This window comes from Meriones unguiculatus, chromosome 15, assembly GCF_030254825.1.
Source record: "Meriones unguiculatus strain TT.TT164.6M chromosome 15, Bangor_MerUng_6.1, whole genome shotgun sequence".
In the NCBI taxonomy this organism is placed as follows: Eukaryota; Metazoa; Chordata; class Mammalia; order Rodentia; family Muridae; genus Meriones; species Meriones unguiculatus.
The window spans coordinates 36,794,204-36,821,088 of record NC_083362.1 but is presented as its reverse complement, the minus strand read 5'-3'; the positions used below and the strand labels follow the sequence as shown (position 1 = coordinate 36,821,088).

Genomic DNA, 26,885 nt, shown 5'->3' with positions numbered 1-26,885 from the left:
CGGGCAATGTGTTACAGAGGACAAGGCACTACACTTGTGGGATGCTAAAGTCTGCTTATAGTTTGTATTATAACCAGAAAAATGAGCCCATCAAACCTCTAAAGAATCAAAAACCCAAGAGTCATGGTAAAAAATAAAAGAAATTGGTTATCAAATACTTGTTACTGCAGAGAAAACAAAACCAGGGCCACTTAAATCCAAAGATGCCTACAAAGCCCTTGTCTTGGGTAAACTAAACAAACAAGCAAACAAGGGCCTTAAAAAGGGCTGGGGCTCTATTTATTCTGAGAAAAAAGTAGTGGCAGTGCTACAGGTAAATTATGGCTTTAATGCAAAATTGAAAGGCCACTTCCCATAGAATGCCCATTACTCTTGACACATGGTCATGAGTTTTCTAGTTACTGCCATCACAGCATACACCAATGCCTCATCATTATGGGGAGATCCTAATTCTCACTGGTTTACAGTGAACCACACCTGTTTCACAATTCTGTGAAAAGGTCAATGTGTACTTTATGTATCATACACAGAGACGAGAGTGTGTTTTTCTACTGTTTTTGCAAGGCATTTTCATAGTCACTCATCTTATTATTCACATAACAATGTCAAGTTTCTCCCAACATATATAGAAAGTCCTGGATAAAGGAATGTTTTACTATCTTCAAAAATAAAGTTTAGGCCTGATATGTGTGCACTTCTTTTAAGGCTTTGCCATCATTTAGCATCTATTCTTATTTTAGCATTTACAATGTTTTTCCTGCCTCCACCTTCTGAGTGCTGGGATTACAGAACTGCACTGTGTTCTACCTAGCATTTGTATTCTTCCTAACAATGTTTTTTATTTTGAAAGTAAGGAGGTCAGGCATGACACAGGAGCTACTTTACATGCACAGTCCACGTAAGGAACATATAATGTGTCAGTGCCATCTTCAAGCAGAACCACATTGTAAAAGGGGGCAACGGGCAATTTAAAAGCCTGTCAACTATGTCTTCTGTGAGGAAGGGTAGTTTCCAAAGCCTGCTAAAAAGCACTGCAAAACCCTGTACTTCCCAATCTTTTGCAGTTACCATCTGCTTAAATCCAAATCCAAGGTGCAGCCCCGATAGTGAGCATGGCTGGCTGCCATGGGTACCATCTCAGCAGTGCTTGAAGGTCACTGCCAAGTCCTACTCTTCCTCCTCCCTACAGACAAACCTGCTACCTTCTCTGTATTCTAAACCCTTGCAGCTTACTTCCAAGCTCATGATCTATTCTCAAGAGAAAGCACCCTCCCCATGCTCTACAGGAAAAAAGCTAACACAAACCCAACCACGTCTACAAATCTGCCCTGCCTGTTCCCTGTTGTTTTATTGGAGGTGCTTTTCCAAATCAAAGCTCCAGCTCTTTGCAAGAAGCCTGATCACTACCTCTCAGTTCTTGACAGGATAGCTTTTATCAGCAGTGAAGAGTTCTGGGACCTTTACATTTCAAAGCAGATAACAATTCTTTAAAAGCAGGAGGCAGACCTAGGTTACCCAGCAACAATGAAAAATGCTCATAGCATCTACTTTCATCATTCGCCCCCCCCCCCCACAACCCCGACCGAGACAGGGTTTGTGTAGCCCTGGTTGTCCTGGACTCGATTTGCAGACCAAGCTGGCTTTGAACTCAGGGAACCACCTGCCTCTGACCCTCTCCTGAGTACTAGGATTAAAGGCATTTGCCACCATGCCTGACTTATTCTCATCACTTTTTAAGTGATGGAGGTAGGGAAGATACTTAAGTATAAAGCCTCCATCTTAAGTCTCCCTTGAGTTCAAAATTCCCAACTGCCAGAAACACTTTTCTAGACCTCTTGACAGTCTTTGGATTGTTTCCCACTGGCTACTTTTTTCTAGCACAGGTCCCTTCTGCTCTACCTTTAGAAGTTTCTTAGGCTCTGAGGTCTATGCTTCTCACTTGTCATTGTCTCCCTGTGCAGTAGTAACTTGACCTCCCCTACTGCCCTGTCCTAAATGTTCTCAAGCTCACAAAGTACTTCTTTGTCTAGTCCTGTCATAGGAGTGAACAAGTCCAAGTGGTTTCTGAGAATGCTTCTTCCTGGCTGAAGGTGCCTCTTTTCTCCGTCCACTCAGCTGTCCATCATAGGCCAATCCAGCTCAGGCCGAACAGCCAGCTTGGAAAGTGTAAAGTGACAGGCACAAGACCAAAGGTTGGCTGAGTCCATTCACCTTGTTGAGTGCTAGTCTTGGAATGGCTACACTTACCCTTGTGTTTAGAAAACTCTTGCTACCTACACACTCAGCTCTTTTAAGACCTCAGGATGAGCTCATTTCTACCCCCCTCTCAAGATGTGTTTCTGTGGTGTTCTTAGAAAGGGCAGCAACTTCAGTCCCGCTGCTCATCCTACACATGACAACGGCCTTGAGGTCACTTTGCTCACCCACTGGATGCCACTGGATGCTCTCCCACATGTCTCAAATACACCATCTGAATTTTTTCTCCCCCTTCTAGGAAATTTTCCAGTGTTTAAAAACTGAACATCACATTTCTTGAGTTCCTTATGCATTTTGGATACTAGCCCTCATCAGATGTAGGGTTGGTGAAGATCCATTCCCAATCTGTAGGCTGTCACTTTTTTTCTGATGACAGTGTCCTTTGCTTTTCAGAAGCTTTTCAGTTTCATGAGGTCCCATTTATTAATTGTAGAGCTTAGAGCCTGAGCCGTTCGTGTTCTGTTCAGAAAATTGTCTCCTTTGCCAATGAGTTCAAGGCTCTTCCCCACTTTTTCTTCTAACAGGTTGAGTGTGTCTAGTTTCATGCTGAGGTCTTTGAACTTGTCCAACCACTTTGGAAATCAATCTGGTGCTTTCTCAGACACAGGACAGCACTATGTCAAGCACTCCCGGGCATAGACTCAAAAGATGCCTCACCATTCAATAAGGACAGTTGTTCAACTATGTTCACAGCAGCTTTATTTGTAATAGCCATGGAATGGATAACCTAGATGTCCCTCAATGGAGGAAAGAATACAGAAATTGTGGCACACCTACACAAAGGAATACTACTCAGCTATTAAAAACAAGGAAATCATGAAATTTGTAGGCAAATGGATGAAACTAGAAGAGATCATCCTAAGTGAGGTAACCCAGAAACAGACACTCACTTATAAGCAGATATTAGCCATATAATATAGGATAGCCATCTATAGACCCAAAGAAGCTAAACACTAAGGAGGACGCTAGGGAGGATGCTTAAAGCTCATTCAGATTGGCAAACAGGATAAACACCAGAGGCAGTGGAAGAGATGAAACAGGAAGGGAGTCTACTATAAAGGGTACTCTGAAAGGATCCACCCAACAGGGAATTGAAGTAAATGCTGAGACTCAGGGCCAAACTTTGGGCAGAGCACAGGGAATCTTTTATGGAAGAGAGAGGTGGGATTAGAGAGACATGGAGGGGACAGGAGGCCCACACAGAGACCAACAAAGCTAAAAGATCTGAGCTCAGGCGGTCCTGCAGAGACTGAAGCACCAAAGGAGGAACATACATGGAGAGGACCTAGACCCCCTGCTCAGATGTGGCCCATTGGCAGCTCAGTCTCCATGTGGATCTTCAAGTGAGGGGAGAAGGGGGCTGACTCTATCATGAACTCAGTTGACTGCTCTTTGATCATCTGCCTTTGATGATGCAGCCTTGCCAGGCCATGGAGGAAGAGGATCCACACAGTCCTGATGAGACTTAACAAGCTATGGCCAGATGTCAGTAGTGGAGAACTCCCCCTTTCAGTGGACTAGGGAAAGGGGATAAGGGGAGGAGGGAGGGCAGGACTGGGGGAGTTGAGGGAGGGGCTTCAATCAGGATATATAATGAATAAATTGCAAAGAAAAGAAATACAAATTAAAAAAAAAAAAAACCCTTAAAAGCTGTCAAGGTTTACATTGTAGTTTGAGTAATATTAAGGTGCATAAATGTTTCTGAAACTATCCTGAAAAATTCTTGTGGTAGATGATCACTAAAATTTTACATCCTTTACTGCAGCACGGTTTACAATAGAAAAAAAAAAAAAAAAAGAAAGAAACCTACCTAGGTCTCTACCAATAAATGCATAAGGAAAATGTGGTATATACTCAGCACAGAGTATCCATGTAGTCATTTGTAAGAAAATGGTCATGTTATGTAAAATAAACCAGACACAAAGACATGTTTGTTTTCCACACTCAATCATATGAGAGGTAAGAAAATAAATACTAGGACTGGAGAGAATGGCTCAGAGGTTAACGAAAAGCATGTCTTATTCTTGCATAGGACATGGTGGCTCACAACTGTCTGTCCATACCTACAGTTTGAGATGCAATGGCCTCTTGTGCTGGAAGTAGGCACACATTTAATCAGAAATACATGCAACAAAACACTTCTTTTTAAAAAAATAAAAAAGATGTACTGTAGATGAATTGATAAATGGGTAACATACAATAATGCCAAGGTTGTTTATATAGACTAAAATTACTTCACATTAAAATAACCAAACATTTAAGAGTGGCATTTGAATAAAAATTATTGAAATGATGAGGGATCTTTCCCTTTTAGTTTTTGATAGAAAAAGCTTTAAAAGGCTATGTACTTTCATTATATACAGGAGGATGTATTTTTGGATATCAGCAGGGAAAAATATAGATGGATTATGTATGTTTTTGTATGTATGTAAGAATGTATCTACACTGTAAGAAGTTAAGAGGAGAAAACACAAAAGGAACGGAATTCTTATTACTGAGAAAGAACTAAAAACTTTTTTGAAGTTATGCAAAATATAGACTGAGAACAATGAAATGGAAGCTCAGAACCCCTCCCCCCCCTTTTTTAAAGATACACAAACAGGAAGAATTTCCTAAGAGAAGTGAATTACTTAAGTACTAAGTCAACACCAGAAACAGAGCAAATTCAAGCGGGCACACTGACAAGGAAGTTGCTGAAGAATAACCAGGGACCTTTCTTGTTAGGATATCCCCTAGCTGCAGTACTAAGTCAGAATCCAGAACGTCGTCTTCCCATTTTTACCTCCAACTTCCCCTCCATGCCCCACCCTGAATACTCAACTTTGCCATTAAAGTCAAAACCAAGCAATTATAAGGACAACTACAGTATATTGTGGTGAGTAGGGAAATTTCATGCTCATCACCCAATCACCCTAGCTTTGATTCAGTGCAGAAGCTAAACTCAGTTTCAATTCATAATCAAGAACAGATGTAAATGCTACTTTGAACCCTAAGAAATTGATGTTGGTGAAAATTTTAAATAAATTACATTATGCTGAGAAGGCAGTTTAAAGACTTGAATTTTAAAAACTCACTTTCTATAAAATAATTTGTTCAGTAATAAATAACTTTCAGTGCTGACATTTGCTGCAGTGACTACAACATTCCTAAACAATGGAAAACATGCACATGACTGGTCTAAAGGATGACGTAAGAGGTAGACTGGATACAAGTGTTCTACTCTGGAACCGACACCTGATCACTCAAGGTCATGTCTGGTCATGCTGAAAACTTTCCGACTATCACACCTGGGTAAGAGGATCTGTGGAGAACTTTTTCCTTTGAGTGCATAATGCATACATAAAATCACAGAATACTGGCGATGTGGATTGTAAACACCTTTTACATGATAAAGTTAGAGCAAAAATTAACTTACAAAAAAAGGGCCATCAAGTTTCTTCAAATTCTTGCTCTATAAAGGCATTCTGAAAGTATCAATCCTTTGATTTTCAGGGAACACTCCCATTCTACTGATACACAATAAACAAACCTCAACAGGACAAAGCACGGTCTGTATTCAAGAAAGAGCCACTTTCCTGATGCTCCACTCCTACAGCTGTGTGAGCCAAGGGGACTTAATGTAACCTGTCCAGAATCCAGAGACATCCCATGGTGTTCTATACCTGCTTCACGGTTTCCATGAGAATAAAAATAATTCTCAAAACATGCTTTTCCCTGGTGGGTGACCCCCACATAAGCACAATATATGTTAGCTAGTACAGGGATTCTAGAAGGCAAAGTCTCTACATTTTAACACTACACAGCCTCTGCTAGTGTTTCACATATGCCTTGATGCTACAGTTGATTATAATTGTTGACATTAAAAACAAAGGGACTATGCACAGAAAACTAAATTGGGTAGACTAGCAAGACAGACTGCCTGAACAAATCTGGGCCACAGGTGTTCAGGTCCAAACCTTTTGAGGAGGAAAATTAGCTCATGTCTGTACAACTATGTAGACATGGAGAGAAAAGGTATTTTCCCCCATTGAAATTGGCCAATTTTAGGTACACAGGGGCATCTCACACTTGTAATTAGGACTACATATGAGGGCTAGGGGGAGGACTCAGCGTGTAGTCCCACCAATTCAGTTTCAGAACCTGGATCAGCCGGCTCGGAACTGCCTGTAACTCCGCTCTAGGGAAATCTGGCACCACAAGGCTCCTGTGTTCACCTGTGCTTAGCCCCCTCCACCCCACATTATTAAAAGTTAAAAAAAAAACTATGAATAAAAAAAATTTGGTATATCTTCATGAAGCCAGCTCTACTAGCTTGAGTAAGATACCTTTAGTCACAGAACTAGTAAACACCATGTTTCAAAAATATTAAAATAATGGTTGTGGAGCAGAATGAGCATACAGGATGCCTGAAAGAACTCTGCAATGTAAGTATCACAGGAATACAATGAGCAAGTAGAAAAACAGTCCTCTACCGAGGGGACCCAAACCCAAGGTAACTGTACCAAGTGGGCATTTACATCTCAGTAGTCACTGCAAACAATATTTAGTTTGTTTTTATTTAAACTGTATATTATGTGCATAGACATGAACCCTAGATGCATATAGGGAATATATAAAATAAAAAGAATAAGCTATACTATGCTGAATAAAAAAGTTTGGGCTTTATATTTCATGTTTTCTTAAAAGGCTAAAAAAATCCAAGACACCAACTAAATAGAAGTGGAAAGAAAACATACGAGAAGCACATGGAAATTTACAAACAAAAATCCCTCAGGGGCAACCATGATGAAATTTTATAAACATCTCATATTCTGCCAGAAGCAAATTATGATATGAAAAGATAAAAATATACAGAAGGGAATACTTAAAGATAATACACATTGGGCTTTTCAGTCAAGATTTTTAATTTGAGTGGTAAAGAGAAACAACAGACTACCCAAAGAATTCAATTAATTACGTATGCCATAGTTTTACACATTATTAATGTCACTTAAGAAAAGAAAGTTTAAGACCTTACATTTTCTTTTGTTCCTATACATGACACTGCGCAGTAATGACTGAATGGGCAAATACGAAACACTAAAGACTTAATTGTAAACTACAACTAAAGAGAAGTTTAACAAGAGACAGAAGATGAAGATTCTAATTTTACAATGTAATAGTTCAATTATGATTATTTATACTTGCATATTGATGTTACTATTAAGCTTTTTAATTTTGATATGTAGGCAAGCGGAATTTAGAAACACAGCTCATTTCTTAAAAGCTGAGATTTGTGTATCTGCAAATTTGTAGGGAGAAGAGTGAACTAGGCAAGTTTCAGCTTAGAACAAAGCCAGCATTTCCACCTCTTTAAACGCCTTGGTGCCCAGGGTAAGCAGACACTCAACACTGTGCAATACATCTACACATCTACTTCCTTTTGGATAGTAACTAAATCTCACATTTATAAGTCAATACATTTTTAGAAAATGAATGCATTTCAACTGCCCACTGTGCATAACATTTTTCCTTAGAAAAAAATTAATTTCCCAACCCACAAAATGAAGAATTGTATGTTGGTTAATATGCACTAGAGACAAACAAATCAGGAATTTTGTTACAGCCATTCATAGATGCAAATAAAAATGCGCAGCAGCTTGTTATCTTACATGTTCCTAGGGAAAGCCAATACCCAAAGAAAAACAGTTTTTTGCTCTGTCAACACTACTCTGAATTTGAACAACCTTTTGTGCAGTTTTGAATCTTGTTATTTATATTTAACTCCAAAGGAATTTATTTTTAAAGCCAGTGGTGCAACATTTATTTTTAGAGTCATGCTTCTTTTACACTTTTCTTCCAAAGGTCCCAGGGTAATATTTTTATTTTTAGATCTAGGGTATAATTAAAACATTCACTTCTAACCTGACTGGTTTTTACTAACTGCAGCACTATTACTTAGCAAAGAATATAATTTTAGTTTTAATAAATGTTGATGCTATTATCAACCTGCCGAGTAACTTCAGTCCTACCATTGTTAATTATGCTTCTCCATAAAGTCTGTGCAAGTAAAATAGTCAATATCCAACAGACCACCACCACCACCACAAGCAACTTTAAACACTAACAAGCAAGCAGGGTACTGAGAGAAAACTTAAAAGTTGGGTGGGAGCTTATGCCAGGAAGCATTGAAGATTATGTTCAAGATAATCTTAGTGATCAAAGCAGTATAAGATCAGAATAAACCAAAGGATATCTCAAACTGACAAAGACTCAACTGATCTATTTTTAATACAAAGAAAACCCTTCACTGTTTGCAGATTACAAATGTAATCATTATAGAAGTCAAAGTCTCAAGTATTATTGCAGGGCAGAGAAGAGTTTTACTCTTAAAAAAAAAAAAAACACCAGAAATGAGATACAAAAATACTTCAGGTAAGAATTTTTCCTTTCAAAGGCTAATAAAAAGCCTTTAAAATAGATAATTTTAATCATCTGTGGTGTTAGAATTGAAAGCATTTCAGCAAGGTAAAATCAATACTTAAAAAACAAACAAACAAACAAACAAACTCAGAATTCCCGTGTATGTTAGGTTTAAGTGTACCAGGTACATGCACCATGGAGCCCAGAAAAGAATACTGGAGCCCTGGGACTGGACGTAAGGTGGCTCTAAGTTACCAATGGGTGCTGGGAACCAGGTCCCAATGCTAGGCAAGAGCGCTAAGTATCTTAAGAGCCATCTCTCTAGCCCAAAGACTGAAGAAAAATAATGACTTCGAGTATAAAAACTTTCCCTTTACCACTGAGACCTGGCTCACAAAATTTTAACAGAAACACTAGACTTAGCTCAGCAAGCTTATGGGATTAACTGCCAGAAATAAAGACCTTAGAATTCAGCCTAGGGTTCCAAGTATACTCTACCACTAAGCCCACACCACAATCCCTTATATTACAAACTTTTAAAGTACCAGCATCATTTTTGGAAGGAATGGGGACTTCCAGACACGGTTTCTCTCTGTAGCCTTGGCTGTCTTGAACTCACTTTGTACACCAGGCTGGCCTCAAACCCGCCGAGATTCGTCTGCCTCTGCCTCCCGGAGTGCTGGGATTAAAGGTCTGTGCCATGGTGTCAGGTTAAGAACACTTTTTAAAAAATTTCATGCAATCCTATTTGCTGTTAGATATAATTACAAGTAAGTCTTTAAAAGCCTAGGTCTTCTGAGACAAGGTTTCTCTGTTCAGCCCTGGCTGTCCTGGAACTCACTCTGAAGACCAGGCTGTCCTTGAACTCACAGAGATCTACTTTCCTCTGCCTCCCCTGAGTGCTGGGATTAAAGGTGCGCACCAAAACCTAGGCCTTAATCAATATTCTACTAACTTTTTAATTAACGAAATGGCCAGGAAGCCATTATTGAAGTTGTAAGCAGTTATGCTTTATATACATGGCATATACTTAAAAAAAAAAAATCTATTAATCGAAAGTTAAAAGCACTAAGATACAAAAACAATGCAGAAAACAGAAATGACAAATATTTCTTTTAAATCTGTTTCTTTTCATCCATCTGCTCAAAAGATATAAATGGAAAAGAAAGTTTGGCATCCTCAGCAACACAATTACTTGAAAGATTTATGGTCAGTCTTTGTTTTAAAAAGTATCTTTTCAATTAAGAAAGATCAAATTTTTTCAGCTCTATTTTAGATAGTTTTTCGAATTTCTTCATGTGTGACACTGCAGTATTACCATTAGTAATAATGGAATCTGGAGAAAGAAAAATTAATTTTTTCAATTAAAAATTTAATTGTATTAATTAAATTTCATTTCTAGGAAGTGTAAGAAATTTTTTGAAACTGTGCTGTAATTTGAAATGAAACATGAATATATTCGAATATATGTTCATACATAGCTGTCCTTAGAGAAGAACTGCCACATCAGAAAATGGACTGACTGGGGGAAGGTCTGCTGGGAATAAATCTTAAACTGAACTCTTGACTCTAGGGCCATGATGCACAATATAAACTCTTACACTGAATCCTTTGGTTCATTACACAATGCACATGGAAGACTTAATAGAAGGCAGCAGAGAACTGAGGGGGAAAAATCACATGTATTAAACTAATAATCTGTTTTAGAATTTCATTCTTCAACTTAAGGCCATTTAGGGGACAAATCAATACTCTTAAGAATGAATAATAAAGCAGATTGTCATAACCACAATTTGCAGTGAACTAAATAAAACCATTACACAAAGTAAACTGTTCAGGCTGAGAGCATCATTACTTATTTTACAATAAATAATCCTACTTTATAATAAGCTCTAGAGCATTGGTAACTCTCTTGGGCAACAGTACTGGTAGTGACTACGAACAGAGGCAACACAAACCACAAATCTAATAGTAATAGATTTTGCCAATTTGGGACTAGCAAAAATTTTAGTTCTTTATGGCTAACACTGGAGGAAAAATTCAATAAATCCTATCTACTTGACTACATGAAAACAGGTGGTCACTTTCAAAATTGGTAAATTTAAATAGGTACACCTATGAGACAAACACACAGAGACACACATACACAGTACATGTCAGCAGTTCTTTCTACACATACATAGATTCTTATGAACTACTACATTGTACAAGTGGCTTTTTCTCCTTTCCCTTTGCTTTCAATGGGTTAAACGGAAAAAAAAGTGTATCTTTAGCTTAAATAAATAAAAACTACTGCACATAGCACTTATTACCATACTAGAACTTGTTACCTTGTAACAAAAGTTATTTTTAAATACCACCTATTAATGCTAATTAACACAAGAGGTCTTTCCGTTTCAAACACATTTAAAATATATTCAGGGAATCCCTCTAAAATATGAACAGTAGATCTAGCCAAACAGAAAAAAATGTACCGACAATGCATGCATTCAGTCTATGTCATTTGGAAAATTTGAACCAAGCTGTGAAAATATATGAAAGCTCCTCAAGGTAAATTCCTGTATTATACTCAGCTACTCCATATAAACTCTATTCTACTACGAACAACAATTTCATTCTAAGCAATGTTTTTCCCTTTACTTTTTAAACAACAAATAAAATGAGTTACATTCTTTCTCAAAAGCAGGAACAGCCTGCAAAAAGAATAAGGTTTTTTTGTTTTGTTTCTGTTTATTTCTTTGTTTCTCTTTAAATGATTGGGGGCAGGTGGGGCAAGTCTTTATTTAAATAATTCAAGTACAACCAAAAGGAAAATTCCTTCCTACTATACTTCACTAAAAATAAAAATTCAAATGAAAATTTTCTGGTATTTCTAGGCACAAAAGGTAATTTTTTTCCTAAGTTAAAACCCCAAGTGTTTTTTAGTATTTTAAATGTCACAGATGTTTTTACATATATATAAAAAAACAATAAAATCAGCTTAAAATAAATTTATTGTACAATACAAAAAGTAGGCATACTGGAAAATAAAGGTACATTATTAAATATACAAAGCAAATGAAGAAAGCTCAACAACACAAATGTTTTAATCCAAACACTAAGATAAAATGCACAACATTTATGCTAAAAACAAAATATTTTAGGAAGAATATGCATTTCAAATGAAATGTTAATGATGGCAAAAAAAAAAAAAAACAGGAGAAAAGAAAAGAAAAAAATGTTATCATGTAAATGCTTGAATATCAAGAATCAATAATGGTAGGAAAAATTAAACCCAACAATACTGGGTACTTCTCAAAGAACTTTATTTGAAAAGAGATTGAGAATACTGAAGGATTAAGATAAATCCACAAACTGGCAAAGCATTTCTTTTTTTTTCCTTTAAAGTCTGCAGACACATTCACAATATCTTACCTCTTCTTACACTAACCCTTCCTGTACAAACTTCTGAATGCTTGTTCTTATCAGCATTCTTTAAACACAGCAGCTGACTTAATCTTACTTCATATTTGAGTGTGCACTCAAGCATTTCCAGAATTATATAAGAAGTGCCACAAATTAACAAAATTTCAAATGTGCACAAACATGCACAGCGATATGAGTATTAAATCATTTGAAAGGGAAACCAACTTCTGAATGAAACAGCAAAATATACATATAGAAAATGGAGGGGAAAAAAACTAAAATCTTTTTTCCAATTAAGGTGTTCAATTACTGGAATTACAAATGGCCTTGGATGTAATAAAAGACAGGTTCAATGTCCATAGAAGGGGCAGTGTAAGACTTTTGAAGCATCCAGCTAGGAAATGCATCAGAACACTGGAGGAACAAGAAAAGCCTTTTTTAAACTCAGCATGTAATCATTTAAATACAAATTTCAATACTTAGATAAGCCTAAAAGCTTTTAAGTTGCGTGCTGCACTTTTGGGGGAAAAAATTCCCTCTTTTCTTAAATATAATAGTTCCCAATCTCAAAATCATCAGGATTTTCCTACACCTTATCTAGTATCTATCAGTCAAGTACTTTTTTCTGCATTGTATTTACTTCAAAGAATCTGCCCTACTGTATATATGTCATAATTTTAAAAAGCTATAAGGCTTTCATTTTCAACCACTTGAAATTTTCAACCCAAATTTACAAGTTGTAAAGAGAATTTGAAAAAATACTTGAAATTGTGAGAAAAAAAAGATACATGGATGGATGAAAGAAGAAATGTAAATAAAGCCTACAGAACTGTAATATCACTTTGCCAAGATAGATTTTAAAAATAACATAATTGTTTGTAATCAGATTAAATGGAACCTATGGTTCTCTTGAAAACAAGTTTTGATTCTCAATATTGCATTTTTAAAGTAAACAGAAGCATTCAGATTTAACAAGTATTTTAGTTTCATACTTAATACCTTCAGACTAAATTAATTTCATAAGTACTCTAATAAAAGTTCAAAAAGAACAAAATTTGAGATGTCATAACTTATCACAAAAGAAATATTCATTAGCACTTATGAAACAATAAAATTACTAAAAAGCTAACAAAAAAAACCAAAATTTACCATTCATACTTAAATACAACAAAAAGTTACATGAATAATATGAAAACACAATCCATTTTGAAGATATTCACGGTCTCTTTCTCTGAGCAGCTAACCATTACAGCTTTCTAACAATAGAACATGCCATTCTCACACATTTGCAACTCTTTGGCTGGACTGTTTCAGTGATGTGAAACACTCCTAATACATTGTGATTCTGACAGGACAGAGGAGTTTTAAAACAAAAAACATTTTAAAGTATTTGATAAAATTTAACTGCATTTTAAATATTCAGAGCCAAGCTACTACCATACCTGGCATCTGTGTACACTAAAGCTAATTTTATAATTTATTGCTCTTTTCAATAAAGTAATTTGGGTTACTTTGCCTTTTTAGTTTTGCATTTAGCACGGGTACTTTCTATTGTCATCACCAATATCCTATCAGTTATAAAACTGGAAATAAAAAGACAAATCCAACAATAATTTTCAATTTAATATGTAGGTTTAAGAACTAAGAAGGACAATGTGGTATGCGGTTATAAAAAAATTTTAAGTAGTTAAGGAAATTCTTTTTGTCGTTTTAAAAAATAAAGCAAAATTGCTTTACTTGTAAATGTTCTTTAAAAATTAACAATTTTTCAAACAAAGATTGCAAGCAAAAAGAAAAAAAATTTTTTTTTAAGTTTTATGGCTCCAATACCCAAGGTTGATAACAATGGAAAACTTGAATAAATACTTAGTTTGAAAAAACAAACAAAAAAGCCAAAAGCCTAAAGATGTTTCCAAGGTTAAGAGCAGAAACACTGTGCAGCTAGAGCCCATGCTTTATGTCTTTAGCGTCTCTCCCCCAGACTCTCCATTCTATACACTACAGTTGTAGAGGTGTCCTCACTGGACTCAGGTGACACTTTTTTCCACACTGTGTCTTTTAAAGCAAGTTCTTGCTGGAGACTCTCATAGTCCAATGGTCCAAAGGAATGCTAGTTGTTCAAGCAACATACACAATTTATTAGTGCACTTGAATGATGAAAGGTCCAAGCTATAAAATGGTATTTTTCAATGAAAATTATTAAGATCCATTAACATCTTCACCCACCACCATCTGACATCTTGTTACATTTACTTATGTTGACTGGTAGGAAAGATCCTACACCATCAGCTTTTCAAAGTTCTCAGATCTGACTGAAACCAACATAATTTAAGCTGGCACTTAAAAAAAAATGTACTCAGTACATACTGATATTACTACTTGTAAGTGCTTTTCTAGTGTATTAGATAATTTTACTGTCCATATTCTTTACGTGGGATGCAAAAGAATGGAATGAAACTCAACAGCAAGTCCTTTGGTCCAATGAAAAAAAAAAAAAAGTCCTGATCTTAACACTATCTCTAAAAAACAAAACAAACAAACAAACAAACAAAAAAAACCAATGCTTATGCATCACAAGGCCACACACAGTAATAAACAAGACCTTAAGGTATTTAGCATGGAGTACTATAGTTTTCTTAATATTACCATCAAAATCATATCAATAAATAAGTTCTGAGAAAAGACTTTTGCCTTTAGTGGCCTTTTTTTTTTTTTTACAAAAACTTAGTTTCATGTACTTTTCCATTTACGTATCCATCCACAAAGAAGAGAATGAGCTAAACTAAATTTCTAACAAAAAAATGACAAATATTAGGAATAAAAACAAGGCTTTAAAAACTTAGATTCATAGTATATAACATCTTCCAATATCTTCTTTTAATTTACTCAATTATGAAACAATTACATAAAGCAGCAGAAAACCAGCATTGCTGCTAAGCTAACCATCTGGTTTTAATATAAAAAATGATTTTAATATCTATGTCCTAGTAACAATAAAAATGTTAGCAACTTATTTACTTGAAATTGGCAAAGACATGAGACTATTAAGCTGAAATGTTATGTAAGCAAGAGAGGCTAGGCTACTTTCTCACCTTAGAGGACACTGAGAAGAATCTAAAAAAGAACTGGCTTACCCTTTGATCACCTCCTTCTCTTCGAGGATCAAGTTTTTTTGCAAAGTGTCTCAAATTATCATAGTTATGGAAGTTACACAGAGAAACAAGATCCTGCAAAGAGTTACACAGAACACATATAAGAAATCAGCTATTCACGGACTATGTTTATTTTAACAAATTATGCTTATACTATGCAGCTTCACTGCTACATCAGAGCAACCATCACACAGGCTAGGCCAAAAAGCCAGTGAGTCAGGGAAACTGACACCAGGGTCAGGACTGAAGGCTCAGTCACTTAAATTGTCATTTTTCTGTAACATGGTTTTTAAGAGGTCACATGAAGACAATTTATACCATAAAATTTATCTTTTAATTACAATTTATCCACAAAACAATGCCATTCTCTAGATTTTATAAAAACACTTAACTTTGAAAACAGAATTTTAACTGAGAAGCCCACAAATCTTAAGTACTAAACAGTGGCTCTGGGAAGTAATAAATGTAAAAACACAAAAACTGAAACATTAGCAACAATTAGTTGATTACAAAACCCTAAGCTAAAAATAAAAGCACACAATTTAAAAACCTTGTCTTCATTTATATTTGCAGTATATAGCTCCTCAAAAACTTTTAAACATAATTAAAATTAAGTATGTTCAACTATGCACATGAAATTTGCTACAATAATCCAGATTGTTAAAAAGATTTGTGTTTAATTCTTTATTGCTGAGTTCTTGAAAACTGAGAATAAATTGTAATCTGGAAAATGAAAACACTCAGCAGTTGAGAGCAATGGCTGCTCCTTCAGAGAAGTAGCACCCACACAGTAGCTCATAACTATCTGTAACTCCAAGGACACCAGTGACAGTACAGATATACATTCAGGCAAAACACCCATATACATAAAATAAAAATTTTTAAGTGAATGTAAACATAAAGAAAACAGGATTTTCTAAAAGAATTAAATGGGACTTATTTGTAGAGGCAATTTATATCTTTTCTACAGCCACCTGCAACACCACCTAGTTAGCTAGTCCAAAGGTAGAAAAAGTACCAAGGGAATTAAAAAAAAAAAAAACAAAAAAAAAAACAAAAATAAAACCTACCCAAAATAAGTAAAAGGGGGAAATCACTGGACTGCTTATCTTATATGCCCCAGCCCCCTTTCTCTAAGAAAATCTGCTTACATGACAGAAGTGAATTCCCTTAACACTGTTGCCCATCTTGTCAAGAGGAGGAGACCAGCACATCATGCCCATGACATTGGGGACAACCAAAAGAATACCCCCGGCAACTCCTGATTTTGCAGGAAGACCAACCTGAAAATAATTTATAAAAGGGTATTCATATAAATATTTTCATAAATAAAAACATTTTATTTGAGAACTGTTTAACAATTATGACACATATAGAACCAAAACTGACAACTTGAGTTCAATCCCTGAGACATTCATAAAAGGAAAAAAAACTGACTCCTTCAAGCTCTCCTTAGACCTCTATAACCTTTTGCTTTCCCAAATAAACAAACAAACAAGTTCGCAGCCCAATAAGATACTTGCTACATTAAAAGTATTGTATACATATGTATCAATATATTTATAATATAGTAAATGAGAACAAGTTATGAAAGAGCTTGGAATATAGTGGAATACAGGAAAAATATTTGAAAGACATTCTATAAGTTAAAGTACTTAAGCCTAAACTGTGAGGTTATGAATTTTGTTATTTTACAGAGCTGCATTTTCTAGTTATCCTAAAAAGGCATATTCATTCTGACTTAATAGTCTTTTCTGAAAAAAAATTCATAACTAAAATAAAGGAATTGTATCCTCACAAGATTTTCTGTATATAGTATATGACCAGAGAAAGAGCTAATGAATGGAGATGTTAATGCAAATTAATCCCCTTCAAAAAATTTATATTTATATTATGTAAGATATTATTATAATTATGAGAAAGTAGAAAATTAGCATCACCAGGGAAACAGTCATTAATGGATTGCTAAGATTCAAATATTAAGTGCTCGACAGAAATATACAACTGCAGTAATCTTGCAAAAGCTAAACAAAACAAGCCAACAAAATCATTAGATTGGATCTGCCAATTTATAATACAAAGAAAAACAGAACAGATTCAGAGGAAATCTAGTCTGAGAAAATATACAGATAAATGACTTTTTAAGGAAAAATAACAAGATAAAGAGAGATCATGAAACACAAAAATTTAAAAGAAAAAAATAAAGCCTCATTTATATTCCAAGTAGAACTATCTAATCATAATTTATAGAACTGTACAAGTAATCTCAAAGATTAAAAAATATTAAAGTTAGTGGTAATGTTAACAGTTTTATTTTATGTACAATAGTTAAGCTTTTATTGTACTATAATGCTGGGTTATATGTTTACAATTACATGCTTTGAGCATAACAAGATAAAAGAAAAAAGCAAGTATGTACACATATGAAACAAGATCGGCCATGTATTCATAAATATCAAAGGTGAATGATGAAAAGCATGAAATCCCTTTCTCTACTATATTACATTTGAAAACTGTGGGGTCTGCAAAATGGCCTCGTAAAGGAACTAGACACTAATTATGATGGCCTGAGTTCAATCCTTAGAACTAATGCACAGGCACGAATACAAACACAGGCAGACAGGCAGTCAGACAGACAGACACACACACAGACACAGACACAGACACACACACACACACACACACGACACAAACAGACAAAAACACACAGAAGACACAGACATATAGATAGACACAAAAGACAATTTTTTAAAAAAGAAAACAAATTACAAAAATAATTTTTGGAAGGGTATTATAACATAAACAGGATCAAATTAGAAATGGCTATATACTTCACGAGTGACAAATGTACAAAGCTTAAAAAACATTTTAAACTTTATTTTTATATACTCTTAAGCCCTTTTTTTAAAAAAATTTCTTTATTCACTTTACATCCTGATAGTAGTCTCCTCCCTCTTCTGCTACTGGTCCTACCTCCCTCCATCTTCCCCCATTCCCTCTTCCCCTAGTCCTCAGAAAAGAGGAACATTTCTACTAACCCATCCTGCCTCAACAAATTGCATCAAGACTGAGGTGCATCCTCTTTCTCTGTGACCTGGCCAGGGTAAGCGATCAAAAGGCAGGCGACAAGAGTCCACGTCAGACACAGCCCCCGCTCCACTTGCTAGGAATATCTATGGCCATAAGCAAACACTCAAGCCTCGTGTGTGCGTTTTCTAAGAACTTGAGGTACAATCAGCACAATGGCAAGCATCAGCAATTAAATACATAAGCAAGTCTGGATTAACCTTGTGTCATGAATTCAGAACCGAAGTGGTGAGATTTCATACACTGAAAGTGACTGCATTTTTAAGGGCATCTCTCCTACTGTTTAAGTCCACTCCTTACCTGTGACCAATTAAGCACAAAATTAAGCCTCTCTCCTAAAACAGTATACAGTTTTTGAAGCAAAGTTCAAATTTTGAAATTTTCAAATTTTGAAAAGTACCAGTCTATGAACCAATTCCTTTCAAGAGAAAGTTAATCAGCCATTACTTACATGGAACGCAAACTGCCCTGAGAAATCATACATGCCACAAGAATGCATCAGACTCAGCGTGTTTCGAACTGCCTCAGGACTGAGTACTCTTTCACCAGTAATGGGGCAGAAACCGCCATTAGCCAAAGTCGCAGCCATCACACTTGCTGATTCACATGTCACTTCAATGGAGCACAGCTAAAATAAAAGAAAAAAACTGAGCCATCAATTTGACTCATGGCATTTTCATATCTCAGTTGCCTTCTATGACAATCTATTTTATCTGATACCTCCTACAAGTCTGAAATATTTCTTCTAATGGGGTTATTTTTCTCTAAACTTGACATTTCTCAGATTTCAATTGACCAAAGTTCTAGTCATTTTAAGATTTATTCAGATTTCTTTAAATTTATATTTTGATGACTGAACTAGGTGAGAAAGAGCCAAGCTAGGCCCTAAGCACTAAGCTTTGCTACTGCCCCAAAGAGTATTCAAACTTGTTTAAATATTAATGTTTTCTACCTATCATACATTACTATTAATGTTAACAGCAAGAAATAAGCCCTAATACCTTTTAAGATAAAGCAACACAGATCAACATTGTGATACTGTCAGCACAAAAAAATGACCACTAAGCATGCGTTGGGGAGGGGGATATGATGATGATAAAACAACTGACATTTCACCTATAGAATAGCATTCCAATTTACAGAGCAACAAACAAAGAAATATTTAAGACAGTCCTGGGAGCACTGAATCTATACAATGCTACCTTTTAAAGCAACTGTCAAGATATATTTGTTCTTTCCTGTGGACAGCAGATACAAAAAAAGAGAAAGCACAGCTAGAATGAAATTTTTCCATGGAAATCTCATCAAGATTCCAAAAATAAAAGCCAAAGGTGGGTTTAGTGGCAGCACACTTATCTTTCATGTTAACAAAGGCCTGAGTTTGATTCCCAGCATTGAAATATAACATCAATAGCATTAGCAATTTAACTCACAAAAACCCAAATTTACCCTTAAAACTAAAATAATATGCCTCCACATTTTATTTTTAATTAACAGCAACAAAACCTGCAAGAAAGGGGAAAAGACTGGCTTTCCTAACCACATAAACAAGTTGTTACAGTGGCCCAGAGCAGAGATTTACTAGGAATATGTCTTCTAAAAGAACAAATGTTTAGCAAGGTACGGTCAGACACACAGTTAACCCCAGCACTGAAAAGAATGTGAGTTGGAGGCCAGCCTGGTGGTACATAAAGTAAGTTCCAGGCTGGCCAGATGCCATCTCAAAAGAGAGAAGGGGAAAATTTAAATTCCTATTATCATTATCTAAGTAAGGAAATACTTAAAGAAATAAATTTTAAATTACCATGATCACTTCTTAATTTATACTTGGTATTAATCAGAATTTTTCCTTGTCATGGAGGATTAAAATTCCCATTATCATTGCCTAAGTAGGGAGATATTTTTAAAAACAAAATAAAATTTAAATTTCCTTAATCATTTCCTAATTCATACTTAGTACTACTCTAATTTTGCTTGGCATAAAATAACAGTCCCCTAACTGGACAAATTTCTATTTAAAAATGATTTCCAGACGGCCTGATGTTTACTCAGTTAAATTTAGTTCTCCATGGGATAAACACCTCTATGGCTATCTCTTGATTTCAGTACTAAAGACTGGAGATTCTACAATAGATTAGTAGCACTATTCAAACTATAATAACCAAAATTAAATGGATTTTATTGCCAAAACACAGTAATTTCAAGTGACAGCTTAGGAGTTAAAACACATTCCATGCTACGTTCTGTGTTGTACTTCTCATAAATGAAATAGGGCTCAGTACCCAAGTAGGTCATCAATGAATTAACTTTATATGGATAAAATAGATTACCAATAGAGCTTTCACATTGAATAAATGAAAATCTGGGACCTGTACTTCCATCAAACTTCATTACTAAACTCCCTTAAATACCTTATAAAAATACAGTTAGGCTAAAAATCAAAGCATCTTCATAAGTAAGGACAAATACAAAGTAAACTAAAAATTTTTAAATGTAGTCTACACATCTTGACATTACAGTTGATTAGATAAAAGTACATACGGAATAGAAAGATTCTCAAAAATGCTGTATTAAACTGATGTCTGTACCATATGAAACAGTGTGTGGGATGCTCTCCAACATAACATGAATATGCAGAGCCATCCTAACTAGGAGGCGCACACACACAACGTGACAGTGAAGGCATGTGCTGAACAATTCTCAGTGCCAATCGCCAATCAACTCAAGATCAAAAAGAGAAGATAGCAAGAAAGCAGAAAAGAATGACACTTGAGAATGCTGTTTTTCGTAGGTAAAATTACACACAAAACAGGAGAAACGAGTTTTTGAAACTATGTTTATTTAAATGTATTTTTATACTGCTCCCCTTATTCCATTCTTATGTGTGGGTTCTTAGAACATATGGACATGAAGCAGCTTTTCTTGACATCTTTTGAAAGTCGGCTGAAATTTATTTTCTCATGGCCCAGAGTCAGGATTTCTAAAACATCTATAGTTTGTAAAATGTAATATATCTATGTATTTATAAAGATTTATACAATTAAGACGAAAAATTACCTGGAAATAAAAATCTAGTATTCCAACCATGTCTGTGCCTTCTGGAAAACACTGGAAAACAGCAAAATGCAAAAATGCAGAAAAACAATGAAACTTGGGCAAATAAACAAAATAGCACACACTAAAATATATCAGCATTAAGTTTAAGGCATATAAAATGTTTCCACTTTGATATCAAAATAGTATGGAGTTCATGAGAGAATATAGTTATATCATATTATATAAACCCCTAAATTTTATTGAGACAAAGATTAAGTAATTTGTAATTTATCATCAGTGAATCATATAGAATCTTAACGTTCTTAAAAAAATAAAGATTTATCAACACTAGTCAGATACTGCACTTAAAAAAAAGAAACTTCAACCTGAATTTGCACTAATATAGTCAAATATTTGAATACTAGCAAATACATTAAATCAGTTTAATATTAACACAAGTAACTTTTAGCACTAACTCATGAGTGCTTTTTAAAAACTTTTCACTGTAAATAATTAAAAACTATTGTTGAGATCTTAGATTTCATTTTATTAAACAAAAATAACTTTGAATAGAAACAAAAATTTAAAAACCTTCTTTTCTTTTAAGTAATATCCTATTGCAAAATTTCGATCTCCACTTTCTCGTTCAGACTGAAACCTAAAAAAAAACAAAACAACAAAAACTTAACTTTATGATTGTTCTTGAATTGCATAGCAAAACAAATATACAGATCTAACACTCAGGACTGATGGTTTCTGTCTTGGTTCTCGCAACGGAACAGTTCCATTCCGTAGTGCTATGCAAGGACTGAAATGAACTCAGATCCTTTCTAAACTTCATACATTCTGAACAAAGAAACTAATTTTAAAATGCCAAAATATGCCATTACTAAAATAAACTGAAACAGCTTGTCAAACTTCCTTGGAGAATCAAAAAAGTACATTAAACAAAGAGAACTGATGAAGAGCAGTCACAGATCTTACCCATAAGCCATCTCATCTCCCTGCTTTCTTTTTCCCTTCACTAGGGAATCAATGAAGGCCTCAGGCATTGTAGGCAAGTGGCCTACCAATGAGCTATTTCCCCTGCCCTTCTTTTACTTATTTTGAGACAATTTTGCTAAGTTATCCAGGCTAGCCTTAAAATCATTCTGCAGTGAAGACAGGGCTAAAACTTAGCGATTCTGCAGCTTCACCTGCTGATTAGCTAGGATTTGCCTGTATCACTAGGTGGAGTTTGTTATGCCTTAAAAAACAAAACAAAACAAAACAAAAACAGAAAAAAAAAAACCCTTAACTTATTGAAAGAACAAAAATAAATAAACAAACAAAATAAAACTCCTTAGGAGATTCCCAGAAAGCTTCCTGGGAAAAGCGGTTAAGCAAGCTGAGGCAGCAGCACCTCTGGTCCTTCCAAGTGAAAAAAAAAAATCTGTCTGTCCCTGTCCTATAAAAGCCCGACTTTCAAAAATAATAAACAAAATAAACAAAAATACAATCCCCAAAGAAAAAAAAATTTAAGCACAAGGTTCTAGAAATTAAACTGTTCTGCTTCAGAAACTAAACAGAGTAACAACTATACAAATTTGATTAGCTCCTGAATTATGAATAATAAATAACATTTAGACATTTATTTAGCGTTAGCACCATTTCATAAAATCATGACTGTTCTGCTCTTGCATGCATTGTCAGTAATGTGCTTCTACAGTAACTGGCTGAAGAGGTGGCACAGTGTTAAGGCCATTTACTGCATCTGCAGAGGAGCAGAGCTTAGCTTCTGCAGGTGGCTCACATAACCCTATCTCCAGCTTCAGGGGATTTAATGCCCTCTTCTGGCTTCCACAGGCAGCCCAACAGATACCTTTAAAAAAATCTTACACATACATACACACTCTTATATGTACATATACTTATTCCTAGAATATATGCAGGGTGATTTAAAGGAAATATAAATAACCTATATAGCATGATTTAAAATGATTCAGCAAAGAAAAATCTGTACACATCTCTGTTTACAAACATCTGTATGCAAACAAATGTGTGCAAAGTTTCCCTCTTTCCCTCCTCTTCCCTCCCTCTCTCAAAAGGGAACAGGCTAGGGAGATGGCTCACTCAGTAAAGCACTGGCGTTTAAGCCCAAAGATCTGAGATCAAATTCACAGAAGCCAACTAAAAAGCTAGGCATGGTAGTACATGCTGGAGGTGCAGAGACAGAGAGATCCCTAAAACTCTCTGGCTGGTCAGCTAACATAGCCAAATGAGAAGTTTCTAATTCATTAAGAGACCCTGTCTCAAAGAAATAATACATGTGGAGAGCAACCGAGGAAATAGACTCAACATCAAACTCTGACTACCACACACGTGCAAATGTAATTTCATACCCATACATACACACAAAACACACACATATCTACGATCACACACAAACTAAGATCTTTAAAAATGAAAAGAACAGACAAGACAAAACATTCTTAAATATGATTAAAAGACAGATACCCTTGGTTCACTCTTTCAACTTTTCTACAGACTGAAAGTTTCAAGATAAAATTTGGGAGGGAGGGAAATAAACCTATTAGCCAGGCATAGAGAAATAAAGTAAGTTAGGTATTATAGCCAAAAAGAAATTTACAAGCCCAATCATTTGGATAAACTTGGAGGTCCCTTCTGACTCTATAATTATCTATACGCCACTTATTAAAACATGTTTAAATGTTTCAGGTAATTTAGACCTGATTAATTTCCCTCTAATGACCAAATTCTAAGAAATTACCTATTCACTGAAATAAGTTCTAGGACCATAAGTAGAGACTGTGGGCATGTCTGTCTGTGTGTGTATCTGAGTATGTGTATACATTAGAAAACTACTGAAAATAAAATCTTAATAGTCTGTCAGGTGAATTTAGAAGTCTGATCAACTGTTAAAACTCGTCACAAATTAGACTCACGTTGCATTACTGAATCCAACATATTCATTACCAGCCATCTTATTCAAAAATTGCATCACCTACAAAGCAAAATAGGAAGTATTAGTAACCAAAACTAAATACCTGAGGAACAGAAGCATAAACATAATCTGGTGTTATACTTACATAGTCAAACTTCTCAGCATTATTTACTCCTTGCTGAAAAGAAATGAAAGGCAGGAATGTTAATACAGATACCACTGAGGTTAAGAACGAAGCTAATACAACACAAACTTCAAACCACTACCATTGTAATCAATGCACTGCTCAGTACTTTTACTAGGAAACCCTTCTAAAGTAACTTAACATTTAAACTTTTATACATGTCAACATCTATATGTTGAAAAAAATAAAAAAATTACAAAGGGAATATATATTTTAAGACTATATTTACTAATCCCAGAGTGAGAGACTACAAGTTACCCTGGAACGCCTTATCTTTCAAAACAACCCGATTTGCTAAAATGTTAATTTCAGTTTCAAAAATTGTTAAAAGTCCGCCCTTAAAACATAATTAAGAATATATAAAGCATGATTTTCTATTAAGAACAATGTATTTTTAAAAAGTAAACTCTTTAACCAGTATTGAGTTAGAAAATTGAGTTGCTACAAAACTGATCTTTTCTAATTCTAACATATGCAAATGCTGGCTATATTAGCATGGATAACATTCTAGTGTCAGTAACTCTTTAACAATACTTGAGCTAAAAAAAATTTACTTCATAGTTCTAAAAAGTTATCTTTAATTATATTTAACATTATGCCAATTCAGAATGTGTAAGATGTATTGTTTCATTAATTCTAGTTCTGACATGTTATCTACCACAAATGTAATTAGAAAAACGCCTGTGTAATGTAGATCAGTTCAAGTAGCCAAATGGTTTCATTTTACCTCGACGAAGTTTACAAAGCAGTAAGCTGTAGATCTGAAATCAAACGTATTAATTGGTGATGTGCACCCAATAGAAACAATACATCTCTAATTTCTAAAACAGGATTCAAATAAATAATTTGACAACCATTTTAAGAAGAAACTTGTTAAGAATCTACCCTCAAAGTTCCAAAGCATTAGAATTTGGAATGCTGTTACGGGGAGTCTGTCCCAGAGTGTCATCTACTGAATAAAGCCAGGTCCATTCTCCCTATGAAAAGGTCAAGTTATTACTGACAATATATAAAACCCCACAAATCAAGTTATTTAAGAAAGTACAACCATAGATGCATGACCAGCAATGGGAAGGAATACCGAAGTATGTCATCAAAGTCAGACATTAACAAAACTTAAACAATGTTAAGAGTTAACTTAATGACTAGACTATAATCCCTATGTGTGTATTTTCTCTAAATCATCCTGACATTTTAGAACTTTCATATATTTTACCAGAATAAAAATGTAGACATGTAACTCCAAAGCTGTTCAATGAAAAATAATTAAAAGAAAAAATTACCAACTTCATTGAACTGTTGCAGTTGTCAAAATATTCCATAGATCCTAATGCTGTAAAATATGTAACAACATTTAAGCCACAAAAAAACCTTTTTAACCTTAGAAAAAAACACAACTTTTGGAAAAGGATGTCAGCATTTATACTGTGATATCACATGGATAATCACTGGTTATACAACTCATCAATATAAAATAAACAAGTAACACTAGACTTTCATTCTCTGACCTAAGATGTATCCTGTAAAATTAATACAAATTTTCATTGTTGAATTATCAAGTTTAATATAAAAAAAACATTTTAAATCTAAACTTGGTCACATACTCAGTCTATCTTATGGCTTATAAAATTAAATTTTGCTTTTAAATTGTTTTTAACAAAACAGCTTATCTTTATATTATGTATTGAATTCATTATCTATTATTAAATATTTTCAATAAGCACCTGAAATGCCCTAAGCAGATTAATGTAAGTGGGGAAAAAAGAAAAACTGAATGATCGTGTGAACTAAAGAGTTTCTCTTTCTCATTTAAATGTAAAAGCATTTGATTAAATTTTGTTTTTATTATCTACTCTGAAAATGGTGCTTAACTTAAATCTTTACAAATGAGTTGCCCCCATACCTCTTTCAGGTAACAGATCAGATAAATGGGATCTAACTTTAATTTTAATTTTGAAATGTCACAGTAAAAAGCTTTTTGTGGGAAGATCTTAGGAGAAAAACAAATACACACTTACAAAATAGAGTAAATGTGCTCTGCCAAATTAAAGAAAAACTGAAAAAAATAAATCAATGTGCTATGGCATGGGAAGCTGAGAGGGGTGAAGGAACAGACATTACAATAACTGAAGCAGGGAATAGGTAAACGAGGCTGATTATTCTATTTCATTTTGTTCATGATTTAATTTTCATAGTAAAATGTTTCAAAAATGTTGATTTGCTGATCATCTTACACACTAATTAATCTGATTATCTTTTACCACATTTTCGTTGGTCTTCAAAACCATAACATATCTTTTTAAAGTTCATATGCCAACTGACACTTTCTACTGACCGAACATGGGAGAATTCTCACCCTACAGTTTATACAAACATTAAGAAATTTTGCTCATAGTCAATGAACAGACTGATACAGAAT

The 26,885-nt window shown here is 34.7% G+C and overlaps 1 protein-coding gene across 3 annotated transcripts in view; it reads right to left on the bottom strand.

Annotated features, from left to right (window-relative positions):
• Positions 1-26,885, bottom strand: part of Gls (glutaminase) — a 70,241-nt gene that overhangs the window by 12,951 nt on the left and 30,405 nt on the right. Inside the window, exons 8-15 of one of the 3 annotated variants that reach the window (XM_021643038.2) lie at positions 24,428-24,460; positions 24,284-24,342; positions 21,930-21,996; positions 21,360-21,410; positions 18,754-18,930; positions 16,367-16,498; positions 15,198-15,290; positions 11,634-14,173 (exon numbers count right to left, since the gene is read on the bottom strand). In XM_021643038.2, coding sequence (XP_021498713.1) covers positions 14,027-14,173; positions 15,198-15,290; positions 16,367-16,498; positions 18,754-18,930; positions 21,360-21,410; positions 21,930-21,996; positions 24,284-24,342; positions 24,428-24,460 — 759 coding nt within the window. In that variant the 3' untranslated portion in view covers positions 11,634-14,026. Of the gene's footprint in view, positions 1-11,633; positions 14,233-15,197; positions 15,291-16,366; positions 16,499-18,753; positions 18,931-21,359; positions 21,411-21,929; positions 21,997-24,283; positions 24,343-24,427; positions 24,461-26,885 lie in introns of those variants that run through there. The other 2 variants (XM_021643039.2, XM_021643037.2) reach the window with 2 other exon arrangements.